This window comes from Schistocerca piceifrons, chromosome 7 (assembly GCF_021461385.2).
Source record: "Schistocerca piceifrons isolate TAMUIC-IGC-003096 chromosome 7, iqSchPice1.1, whole genome shotgun sequence".
Taxonomy (NCBI): domain Eukaryota; kingdom Metazoa; phylum Arthropoda; class Insecta; order Orthoptera; family Acrididae; genus Schistocerca; species Schistocerca piceifrons.
This window is the reverse complement of record NC_060144.1, coordinates 72525089-72538826: the sequence shown is the minus strand read 5'-3', so window position 1 is coordinate 72538826 and position 13738 is coordinate 72525089. Positions and strand designations below refer to the sequence as shown.

Here is a 13738-nt window from a genome sequence, read left to right as displayed (position 1 = left end):
TGCTCTTCTGTGAACTTTCTTTATGTACTCCGTTAATCCGCGCAGCAGAACTCGAAAAGAAGACGGACAAGCGGAGTGTAGGCAGCATCTTTAGTAGATATGTTATATTTCCTAAGTGTCCTGCCAATAGAACGCAGACTTTGGTTTGCCTCCCTCCCACAACAACTTCTATGTGTTCTTTCCAATCTACGTTGTTAGTTGAATGCAAGGCCTTTAGATTTGACTGATTTGTCGTGTAACCGAAGTTTAAGGGATTCCTTTTAGCGCTCATGTGGATGGCCTCACACTTTTTATTATTTAGAGTCAATTGGCAATTTTTTCACCACACAAATACCTTTCCTAAATCATTTGGCAATTTCTTTTGATCTTTTGATGACTTTCTTGACGATAAACGACAGTATCATGTGCAAACAACCTAAGACGTCTGCTCAGATTGTCTCCTAAATCGTTTATACAGAAAAGGGACAGGAAAGGGCCTGTAACAGTACCGTGGAGAACGCCAAAAACCGCCTCTGTTTTACTCGATGACTTTCCGTTAGTTACTACGACCTGTAACCTTCCTGGCAGGAAATGGGGAATCCAGACATATAATTGAGACGATATTTGATAAGCACGCAATTTCACTACATGCCACTTGCATGGTACAGTATCGAAAGCCTTCTGGAAATCTAGAAATACGGAATCAATTTGAAAGCCCTTGTCAATCGCACTCAACACTTCGAGTGAGTAAAGAGCTAGTTGTGTTTCACAAGAACGATGTTATCTAAATCTTTGTTGACTGTGTGTCAATACCGTTCTATTTGAAATAATTCATACTGACCATAATCAAGATGTCACAAGCCATGCCCTTTTCTTCTATAGTGTAATGTTGGCGAGAAATTCAAATAATACTGTTAATAGAGATAATCAGTTCAGTCTGAATGATTAGCAATATTTAATAAAAATATGCCAGCTTCATCTAAGTTCCATAAAACGCTGAAAAAGAAAAATGATGCCGATACTACAGTACTTCCATAAATTACCAGAATTGCTTAAATTTATGCTAACGACTTCTTTCTTTCCGTGTTTCCACACTTCTCTAAAAATTGTTTATGTTAATTGCTGAACTCCTTACTTGTGGCACCTACCTTACAAAGTAACCCTTTTATTGAAAACCACCCATTTTAGGACAGATTTCTTTCCTCTTTCTGCCCCCCCCCTGCCCTTCACCCTCCCTCCCCCCTCCCAACACACACACACACACACACACACTCACACACACACACTCACACACCCTTGAGTGCAGGTGGAAGACTCGAGGGGAAAAGAGACATGAGCAAGATCGTAGGTGATGCTAAAGGTCTTGTCGGGTCAACAGTGGGGCGTCTTCATTTTAAGGTCAAGCCGAAGGCAACGCATGATAGGACATGTCTGTTATTGGAAAGGCTGCAATTCCCTTGCATATGGGGAAAAACGTCATCACTATTATATTTTTCAGACTTGGCGTTCTATAGTGGGTCACCGTTTTCATTACAGATTTGAGTCCGTGATAAAAAAAATATCACCCCTTCCTCCCAAATCTAAAATTTTATGTTCTTGCAAGGAGCAGTTTGGGAGTTACTAGCAATTCGTCGGCATTTAAAGTGAAACTGAATCCGAATTTGTTATGAGGGCTCAATGACTCATTTTATTCACGGTCATAGTGTCCCTTAGTTTTCATGGTAATAAACTGACAGTTTGAAGTACACGAACTCAAGACATTAAATAATTTTGAGAGATGTTGATTGTTGGTATTGGTTATGTTAGTAACGCTACCATACAACACTTTCAGTTTTTACTCATAGTCTTTGCTTATAACTAAAATATTTCACTCATTTTCACTCCATGCTCGTTCACACATTCCGATGAAGCAACTAAATATTATATCGGGGCCAACGTGGTCACAGAATACATGTCTTAAATCATGTTTGTTTTGTTTGAAAGTAATAGTCATATATTGATACAAAAACTGTCTACGCCCTGGCGTCGCTGCAGGTAGAGATCACTATAGCGTAGTTGTGCCACTTTTCGTCTGCATTCAGTGATCCTATACGTGAGATATGTATCGATAAAGTCTTCGTTAGTAAACCTTTCAACGTTGCTGTGCATTTTTTTGTAAAGTACGTGATCAACAGCAAGACACAGAGCGCATACTACAGTCAGTGTACTAAATCTGAAGTTTTCCCGAATTTTTTGTCGTGTTTATTAGATGAATCGATATTACAATGAGTGACGAAAAAGTAGTGACTTTCAACCGTTTTCCACATGAGGGCGCCGGCCGCTGTGACCGAGCAGTTCTAGGGGCTTCAGTCCGGAACCACGCTGCTGCTACGGTCGCAGGTTCGAATCCTGCCTCGGGCATGGATGTGTGTGATATCCTTAGATTAGTTAGGCTTAAGTAGTTCCAAGTCCAGGGAACTGATGACCTTGATGTTAAGTCCCATAGTGCTTAGGAGGGAAAGTAATAAATGAGGTGTTCCACTGCATTTACCACGTCACTGTTGTATTAAAAAAAGACCGTCCCAAGTCTTCAGTTTAAAAACAACAAATCGTGGTAGAGTCTAGGACATCACTGAAAACGCGTTGTCAAAATATGAAACGCCTGTGAGAGAACAGCTAAAATGAAAAACTGATTTTTAGTCTGAAAAATTGTGTTCTCGCATAAAATACTGCGATTTGTTAACTTTTAATTGCAAGTGATTATCTCTGAGCTCTTCTTAGAACTTCATCACCGGAAATTAACATCAATGGCTCAACCAATAGCACCTGGGGCGTTGTTAGTCTCTCTGCAAACTGACCATCGTTTCCCCACACCTCTCAATCTGGGGTAACTGTGCTCATCCTACAAAGGAACTGAACAGAATGGATCGGAACGTTACAAAAATTCCACATTGCATTTCAGATGGTGGTATTCACACAGAGCGCTAAAACAGAACGGGAGGGATCGGAATGTAAAACAAAAATTCCACAATGCATTACAAAAAGCTGCATTCCGCAGGCCGTCGAAACGGAACGGAATGGGGCGGTTCGAAATGGCAGAAGCTGGACAATGCATTTCAAAAGTCAGTATGCACACAAACCGCCAAAACAATTAAGAACACGACGGATCATAGTGTCGAAAAGTACTAAAATACATATCGAATGGCGCCATTCACACAGATTGTCAATGGAACGTGAAACAGTTCATGGAAAGGTAATTTTATGATGTATTTGGGGCAGCGGGGTGTCATTTAGTTCCATTATGACGGAAGCAGAAGAGCTATGGGCAAACTACAAACCGACTGAAAATCGGGCTCGCCCCCATAGGAAGATCAGTGCGTAAGATCCACAGGAGTCACCGACATTAAACTTTGCATACGACCCCTGTCTACCGTACTGCATACCGGGACAAGAAGTTCTGAGACATTTCTCTTTCACTCAGCTGACGTGGACGCGTTACATATCTGAACTGAAACCATCGTAGAATGCAAACGCTACGTCTCCGGACAAGGATTCCTATACTAAATATTATGAGTTCACACTCCTATACAAGTCATAGAAGCTTGTAACGCGATTTTCCGAACACCCTGTACAGAGGCCACGTACTTTGCATTACTATGTGACGAAGAATTCATGAATTTATTATTTGTCACCAATGATTGTATGTTTGACAAATATAATTTTCTAAATGCTTTTAAGAACCTCATGATCGTCTCTCTACCGCAACTGGTGGTAAATCAAGAATTTTATCTGCCCCTCGAGGTGGTAAACATGACATTTTTCAAATACTTGCATGCTATGATGCACTACATCTTGAAAACATACCTTTACAAAAAAAAAATCGTGTGTAGATAGACAATACGTGTCAAACATGTACTTTTGAACATGGCTATCAATTCTAATACATTTGTACATGTCGCAGCTAACGTAGAGCTTATGTATGTTTAGTGGGGAAATAATATAGTATGTTGTTGTTGTTGTTGTCTTCAGTCGTGAGACTGGTTAGATGCAGCTCTCCATGCTACTCTATCCTGTGCAAGCTTCTTCATCTCCCCGTACTTACTGCAACCTACATCCTGCTGCATCTGCTTAGTGTATTCATCTCTTGGTCTCCCTCTACGATTTTTACACTCCACGCTGACCTCCAATGCTAAATTTGTGATCCCTTGATGACTCAGAACATGTCCTACCAACCGGTCCCTTCTTCTAGTCACGTTGTGCCACAAACTCCTCTTCTCCCCAATTCTATTCAACACCTCCTCACTAGTTATGTGATCTACCCATCCAATCTTCAGCATTCTTCTGTAACACCATATTTCGAAAGCTTCTGTTCTCTTCGTTGTATACGTGGAAGAAACCTGGAGACACTGACAGGTTTCAAATGGATTATATAATGGTAAGACAGAGATTTAGGAACCAGGTTTTAAATTGTAAGACATTTCCAGGGGAAGATGTGGATTCTGACCATAATCTATTGGTTATGACCTGTAGATTAAAATTGAAGAAACTGCGAAAAGGTGGGAATATAAGGAGATGGGACCTGGATAAACTGACTAAAGCAGAGGTTGTACAGAGTATCAGGGAGAGCATAAGGGAACAATTGACAGGAATGGGGGTAAGAAATACAGTAGAAGAAGAATGGGTAGCTTTGAGGGATGAAATAGTGAAGGCAGCAGAGGATCAAGTAGGTAAAAAGACGAGGGTTAGTAGAATTCCTTGGGTGACAGAAGAAATACTGAATTTAATTGATGCAATGAGAAAATATAAAAATGCAGTAAATGAAGCAGGCAAAAAGGAATACAAGCGTCTCAAAAATGAGATCGACAGGAAGTGCAAAATGGCTAAACAGGCATGGCTAGAGGACAAATGTAAGGATGTAGGGGCTTATGTCACTAGGGGTAAGATAGATACAGCCTACAGGAAAATTAAAGAGACCTTTGGAGAAAAGAGAACCACTTGTATGAATATCAAAAGCCCCATTATTCACTTCCATACATGGCTACACTCCATACAAACACTTTCAGAAACGACTTCCTCACACTTATATCTATACTCGATGTTAACAAATTTCTCTTCTTCAGAAACGCTTTCCTTGCCATTGCCAGTCTACATTTTATATCCTCTCTACTTCGACCATCGACAGTTATTTTGCTCCCCTAATAGCAAAACTCCTTTACTACTTTAAGTGTCTCATTTCCTAACTAATTCCCTCAGCATCACCCAACTTAATTCGACTACATTCCATTATCCTCGTTTTCCTTTTGTTGATGTTCATCTTATATCCTCCTTTCAACACACTGTCCATTCCGTTCAACAGCTCTTCCTAGTCCTTTGCTGTCTCTGACAGAATTACAATGTCATCGGCGAACCTCAACGTTTTTATTTCTTCTCCGTGGACTTTAGTACCTACTCTGAAGTTTTCTTTTGTTGCCTTTACTGCTTGCTCAATATACAGACTGAATAACATCGGGGAGAGGCTACAACCCTGTCTCACTCCCTTCCCAACCGCTGCTTCCTTTTCATGCCCCTCGACTCTTATAACTGCCATCTGGTTTCTGTACAAATTGTAAATAGCCTTTCGCTCCCTGTATTTTACCCCTGCCACCTTTAGAATTTGAAAGAGAGTATTCCAGTCAACATTGTCAAAAGCTTTCTCTAAGTCTACAAATGCTATAAATGTAGGTTTGCCTCTCCTTAATCTATTTTCTAAGATAAAACGTAGTATAGCACACATCATTACATATTTCAGATAAAAAATTGCGTTCCCTTAGATACTTTTGAACATGGCGCAAAAAATTCCGATTCTTGGAATAAATTCCTAATCTAATTCCCTCAGCATCACCCGACTTAATTCGACTACATTCCATTATCTCGTTTTGCTTTTGGTGATGTTCATCTTATATCGTCCTTTCAACACACTGTCCATTCCGTTCCATGACGCCAATTTACTGCAACGTGGACGATATGACATATTTCCGAAAAGCAATGCAAGTAGAACAAATTCAGGTGTCAGCTGTGTGTGTGTGTGTGTGTGTGTGTGTGTGTGTGTGTTTGTGTGTGTGTTATGAAATTTACTGTTGAGGCAAAATTTTTCCTGATGAGGCTGACAATACTGTGTATCAGGTTTCTACTGACACAGCATTTCGCCACATGCAGCTAGGCAGCCGGCCTGTGTGAGGCAAGACGAGCTCACGTGGTGATTTTTACACTAGACATGATTGTCTTAATGGGATTTCCGCGATCATTCATTAAATAAAAATATGGAATTTGAATCTTTGATCGCTATTTTTTATTTTCAATGACCGGTTTCGGGCTAGCTGCCCATCTTCAGATCATATATTGCAGTTACAGAGTAACTTGTCAGTCGTTACTCTGTAACTGCTATATATGATCTGAAGATGGGCAGCTAGCCCGAAACTAGTCATTGAAAATGAAAAATAGCGATCAAAGACTGAAATGCCATATTTTTATTTATATTTTTATATGTTGATAGGAATCCCTATAACCATTCTGCTATCGCGGCATTTGGCGGTATCTGATCCATGAGATAAGACCGGTAACTGTCAACGGTACTATGCGTGACTACGATGTATCAGACGCTTCTGAAGAGTTTAATCCAAGCTTACGGACTTCGATAAAATTTTCGAAATAAATTTTTCGGTTTTTTTTTTCTGAAGTGCAGCTTTGCGTTTAAGTAGTAATTGCATGAATCCGTTTGCAGAATTGCATTATTATTCGCATACATTTCTTGGATAAGTACTATTTATAGAACGACTGGAGTGATCAGAAGTTTATTTTGTATTTATCAGTCGCAAAATTAACTCGAGAGGTGAACCGTTGGTTACAATGAAAGTCAGTCATTTTGGCATTCATTTCCTAGCTCACACAATCGTGTGAAGTAAATGATTTGTTTAGTAAACTACGGCCACACTGGTGTCGAGGACAACTATTAGTATTTTATACTAGCCCTGTTACGCCTGCAGTGTGATTAATTCCCTCTAAATAACTGATACTAACAGCCGCTTAGATGGGCGTGTTGCCACCTCCTCGACACATATATAGTAAACGAATTTTAAACAGAGTCACGCAGTTCTTTAGTCACACTCGTTCACTCCTTCGCTACAGAATTATCCGGTCTCCTTACTCTACCTATATCACACTGACATTGATAACATGTTCTGCCATGATAACGGCTAAGCAGTGTTAGTAATGACGCAAGAAAATAAGTAAGAAGTAACAGTATTACTTTCTCAAGAAAATCTACGTCATGGGGCGGATCTGTGGCCATTAGGCCGCAAAAAGTCTTAGGGCGAAGAAGCGATGTAATCTTTTATACAGGAAACACGAAGCAGGACTAAATTACCCCTTGCATCGTATCTGATTGCCTCTGATCGATGTGCGGAATTGATCTCGGAGAATCTGATATTATTACTGAAATTTCAGACCAGAATATTTTGCTTTACGTGCTCTTCACTTGAAACGCTTCCTCGCTGAGCTGTCACGGCAGTAATCAGACAGTCTGGACGTGAATTCCATTCTCTAGGACAGTAGCTGAAAATTTTTCGCTTTCTCTTCTCGGGATCAGACGAATGACAAGGGCCGTCAGTAACACAGCTTTACTGAGATTCTCTTTAAAGCTAAAATGGCTCTTTGTACAACGCATGTATTCAACTTGAAAAGCGAAGTCGTCGTAATCCTTTGTACGCAGACTGGTCATATCCTCACACACTATTTATGAATCGATGTTGTGGGAGGAGAAATGATATTACTCTCTAATCAACAAAATGAAAAGAATCTGTCTGCCTTGCATCATACTTAATTTAACTGTTTTCTCCCAAAATTAGAAAGTACGCGAATGCGTTTGCCTCCACAAAGAGAAATAAATTTAAAGGCAGTGGAACAGTAAACAGAAAATCGACTACAAAAGGACAGAGAGTTCAGGTCACCTTCCGTGTTGTCTCCTTGCTGGAGCCACAACCGCAAGAGCCAGAACCTGTAACTGCAGAAGAGGTATTAATGTGTTCAGTGAAATTAGCTAACGAGTGCTTTCATATCAACCTCATACTGGATGTGGACGTAGCATCCATATTGAACTTTAGGTTTCGTTGTTTTAGCGTCATGTAGTTAACGATTCCAGAAAGTTACTGGATAATCAGTTATCTGTAGTAACTGCCCTCGGGCGCCAGCTTTTGTCATATTTTAGCTAAAAACCATGGTATCTGTTCGTATCATATATGACATTGCTTCATTTTTATTCGTTGAGCGAAACCATTATAACGGGTTTTCGATTCCGTTCAACAAATGGCCATAATACTTACGTTGATTTCCAAAGAAGCTTATCACCAAATGCCTCTACTGAAGTAAAGTTACTGCGAAGACAATATTTAAGACATTCGTTTTCGCATTTTACGTGAGAATAGTTTTAGTATTACCATCAACTGTGTGCCAGCAAATTTACCCAGCGGCTAAGAATAGTAGAATTATTCTTGAGAACTCACCGGAATTTCTTATACAAATTAAAATTCGCAACAATATTATTATTTCTAAGCTGCGACATGGTCGCGAATAAAACAGTGACCCGAATATAGTATAAATTTCCTGTAGCTTACGTCTTTGGTCACAAGATTTTTTGTCATCAGACTACCCGATTCGGTCTATAAAGACCATCTTCAGATCTTTCCAGAATGAGATTTTCACTCTGCAGCGGAGCGTGCGCTGATATGAAACTTCCTGGAAGTTAAAACTGTATGCCGGACTCAGACTCGGTGGAAGAAGTAAAGCTGTGAGGACGGGGCGTAGGTCGTGCTTGGGTAGCTCAGTTGGTAGAGCACTTGCCCGCGAAAGGCGAAGATCTTGAGTTCGAGTCTCGGTCCGGCACACAGTTTTAGTCTGCCAGGAAGTTTCATCTTCAGATCTGTTTTATACAAACATATGTACAGCAGTACTGATGACCAAAAAAATTGTGACCATAAACGGGAAGTAAAGGAAAAAAATTATTATTGGCAAATTTGAAATATATTTGCTTGTAATGCTTCTGTTTAACAGTTCTGAGACTGAAACACGTTTATCTGGTAATATTTTCATATGTTAGAGGTAAATTTTAGATACACATTTTTTATTTATTATCAAATTATGTAGGCCAGCCAATACTAAAGAGCACTCCGGGCGTTATAACGTGTAGCCTCTATCTGGGTGCTATCTTGTGGTGTTTGGAGGTCTTGAAGTAGTGGACGAAACAGTTATCTATTTTGCGACAAAGTATTATACAGAATGGACGAACTGCGGTAAAGTACGGAAATACAACAGGCATAGTTTTCGTCTGTGCAGTTCTCTCCATACTTTCAGAGAAACGTTTTGTAAGTGTATCAGGGACTTAACCACTGAAATGCCAAGGAAAATAAATTGTTTTAAAACTCTTACATAAGTCATCTAGAGCTACACCTAACAATTCGTTCACAAAATGGCATTCTAAGTTCGAAAAACTTTCACAACAGTGGACCGGAGTGCATCAGTTTATCATCTCAAATGTTTTACATGGAATAATATCGCAGTCATCTAGGGTAAAGCGTTATACTTATCTAGCAATCTTAATTGTGCAACTTACTTCAGTGTGTTTGACGTAGAACATTGATCTGATAAAGATAAATATTTACGATAAATCTGGAAGCGATGTGCAAATTCTGTCTGATGATACTGAAAGATGCTGGGCGAGAGTGATAATTTTAAGCCAGTAACGTTTTCTCAAGATGTGAATTTGAAACCAAATGTCGTTTGCAAAACAATTTATAATTTGTGGAAATACATATTGATAAATTAAGAAGCGAAACAGCTGTTAGATCGTCCTTTCTTGATCATTAACGGTCATTTAATAGCTGTAGCTGTTCTTCATTTATCAAGACTAACGTAGTTTATTTGTATGTGTTGTAACATCTCTATCAGCTTCTGCCGCACTTGAATTCAAAAGCAGCTGGGGTCATGTCTACGTTATGTACCGATGTTTCAATATTTCGTTAATATCCCACATTGAATACTGCTTTTTCCCTTAAGCAATTCAAGGGTAGTTACTGACTGTAGCTTTGTTAAAATTTTATTTACTTTCCCAGCTTTTAATGACCACAGCGCTGTTAACATGCTCTGCTCTACACGACTAGAAAGGAATCTTTATGGTAACTGTAGGCAGTCATCATTTCTTCTTCCTTCTTTTCCTCTTACCTCCAGGATATCGAAAAATCTTGAAGTAATTCTGAAATATCTAGATGAATCTACTCTAGACCGAAATTAAGGAGAAATTACAACTGAGAAAGTTTGTAGACAAACTGCGAAAAAGAGAACGTGGAGGTGACAGCAACATAAAACATAAAACATAAAAAAAAACAAAATGGGAAATTTCAAGGATAGTTTGGTGAAAAAAAAATAACTTTGTATCAATGAAATGCATACAATTCGAAAGATGGTACGGGACTTTATTTTGAAGTCTTCTTCGCTTAAATCACTTATTTGTAATAACTGTATTGAAGTGTTTTCTACTCACCAGGCGTATTTTGTTTCTAGGTAATTTCGTAACCCAATTTTATTCAAGATAGATTCCTAGATTTATGGATAGCTATTCGTTTATCACATAGCATGCAGGGGAAAAATGTTCCTAAAAAACGACATGATTTCTCTCAAGTATTTCTTTTGTTTCAGAGTACCACAGATGATTTACATGAGAAACTTAACTTTGGTGGAAAAGCAGTATGTTTGAGATGTTGCACTACAGTAACACATGGTGGGAATCTGAACCATAAAAAATGCTAGCGCTCTCATGAAACGCAATTGACATAGAATAAAAGGAAATCTGTTACGTACGATGTCCTCATTTGAAGTAGCTCACTTTACGTAACAAAGCATTACACAGCCCGCGCTGTTAATTACCTCGGCCGTGAAGGCCAGTTACCAAATAGTGCTATAATGCACAGTAGTAGCTCTAAGGGAGTAAATATTCCCGCTTTTTATAATATCTGTTGTATTTTGTTAGTATATAACTTTACAGCTGCATCTAAACCCGGCAAACTATCGATGCTCTGTGGCGGAATTATCATATTTTACACTTTCTATTACATTTTCTACTAGCATAACCAAGTAAGAAAACCTATGGTTACCTCCACGTTCATTTGTTTTATTCTTATTTTAACTTCACTGGAATTTCACTACAAACGTGATGGAGGAAGTAATAGTACTTATATAATTCGGGCATTTTAAAAGCAATATTCTCTATGATACACGACACTCGTAGTGTTTGGCATTGGGCATATTGGATGGGTACGCTTTTGATCTTCTCTAGTTCCTCTATGAATCTGTCGCAACTACAGAATGGCGACCAGTACCCAGTGGGTGGCTGAACGATATTTTTGGAAGATAACACTTTACACGGTAGTAGTGAGATTTCAATGAATCACAGTGGACCATGGGGCACTCCCAAAACTCTCTATAATAGTGATATGCCGTTTCACGTCAAATCATAATGAATGCATATTCGTGATTTACAACAGATTTTTTGAAAATGTTTTGTATTCTAGCTGCGGAATCATGGGAAGCGCTTATGTATTTTATACACGAGGGTGTGCTGAGAAGTAACACCCCCATATTTTTTATGTAAAACCTCTTAAGACCTTTAAAATAAAACAAACGTTACTAACATTCTACATCATTATTCTTCATATCTATGTATTTTTATCTCAGTATAGTCACCATGGAGACGAAGACACTTCTCCCAATGAGAGACCTGTTTGTTTATTCCGTCACTGTAGGACATTTGTGGTAACATCTTATGGAACCAAACTCATGAGGTCATCGTTCCTTAAGCTTACACACTACTTAATCTAACTTAAATTAACTTACGCTAAGGACAACATACACACCTGAGCCCGAGGGAGGAGTCGAGCTGCCCCGCGCTGCCCGTCATTACAGAATATTTGTTGACAGACGACAACCTCACATCTGGCTGCACCGCTTCATGACTATCAAAGTGAAGTCATCGAAGATGGTATTTAAGTTCTTTTTTCGAGGATGGTAGATGACAGTGAAACAAAGGTGTCGAATTGTTGCGGATGTCGCAGGGCACTTGAGTGGTAATGCTGAAGGGGAGAGTGCTCTTTTGTAGACGAACTCTCCGATTTCGAACTCGACCACAGCACGGGCTAATGCTGGAGGAGAGAGTGCTCTTTTGTGGACGAACTCTCCGATTTCGAACTCGACCACAGCACACTGTTTCACACGCAGCGACATAATTACGGTGCACACCGCCAAGTTATGCTCTACAATTCCGAGCCCCCTAGTGGCAGACGGCTGCAAATATCTAGGCATGGAGAATAATGTCTTGTTTAACAAGCTTTAAGAGTTTTTACATAAATTCCGCAAAGGCATTCCTTTTCAGCAAGCCCTTGTACAAACTAAGTTAGGATCTTATGTAGCGTGGTAGTTTTATACATACCGCGTGATTTTTTAACAGGTGGCCTGGACGCGATGTCGGAGGACGTACCCTGGTCAGATACTGGAATGTGGATAAATGCTCGTGTTCTTGCGCTCGCTGGTATGTGGAGACCGCCATGGATCCAACCAAAATGGTATCTACTGTACAGAGCATGGGTGCTCTTCACACTCTTCAGCTTCCTCGTCGCTCAGATTCAGGCCCTCTGGCACTTCTGGGGAAACATTGACAAAATCACCCACGACACATGTCTTATGATCAGCATAATTCTAAGTCTAATAAAATTCTTTAGCTTCGCTTTGAGACAAGAAGAATTTTTTCGCATGGTGCAGAGAATAGACGATATCAGCGCGGAACAAAAGAAGACTGGCGATTCAGAAACAATCTCTATCCTCGACGCATCGTACAGATCTGCGAGAGCTGTCACGCTGTACATGACTTTTCTGGGAGGATCTATGCCTGGCGTGTGGGCTACAATCCCTAGTATCATGCGGAAGCTCGGCGTATTTCCACCGGAGAGGGAACTTCCTGCCACGGCCTGGTACACCAGCAGGGACAGTCAGACACCGTACTACGAAATTCTCAGCACACTGCAGTACTTCAGTATGCAGTACAGTTTCTTCACTGCAGTGGGTCCAGACTTGCTTTTTGTATCCATGATAATCCACGCAGCTGGTCAGCTGGAGGTTCTCAATGCTAGACTGAGACGTGTTGGGAAAATGAATGGAAACCGCAGCACTACCAGTACTAAACAGCAGAAGACAGAGGAGGAATTTTCGCTCGAAGTTTCCAGCGGCGAGGTGATGTGGAAAGATCTCTGCAGCTGCATCGAGCACCATCAGGACGTCATAGAGTGAGTATGCATTGCAAGGCAAATGTTAAATGGTCACTTTTGATAAAATATATAGTCGAAAAATGTCTAAGCATTTAAACCGCATTCATTGTGACGATAAGTCAATTTAAAAATCTGCAAGTATTGGCCTACATCCTGCGAACGATTGCTTTTTCCTTTTACAGGCTAATTAAAGAAGTTGAAAGGCTTGTGAGCAAAACAGTCCTCCTTCAGTTCATGGGAGCTACTGTCATTATTTGCGTCACACTCTACCAAAGTTCTACGGTATGTTCTATGTCCATTAACCTCTTAAATGAGTTTTATTTTTCTCTTCGATACGCGCATCACTGCACCTTTCACACATTTGTATATTTTGGAATGAATTTCCTGTTGTAATTTTTGTAAATCGATCCATTTATAGAATACCGAGAACATTGCAG

General features: G+C 39.8%; 1 protein-coding gene across 1 annotated transcript; it reads left to right on the top strand.

Moving 5' to 3' along the window:
• The first annotated feature begins 12501 nt into the window (after positions 1 to 12501).
• LOC124805429 lies at positions 12502 to 13323 on the top strand. The gene has a single exon (XM_047265990.1). It carries the CDS (start codon positions 12502 to 12504, stop codon positions 13321 to 13323), a length of 822 nt encoding a protein of 273 aa, XP_047121946.1.
• Positions 13324 to 13738: the final 415 nt, after the last annotated feature.

Bases quoted from the DNA above. Each gene is read 5' to 3' on its own strand.
- LOC124805429 (XM_047265990.1), top strand. From the start codon at position 12,502: ATGTCGGAGGACGTACCCTGGTCAGATACTGGAATGTGGATAAATGCT.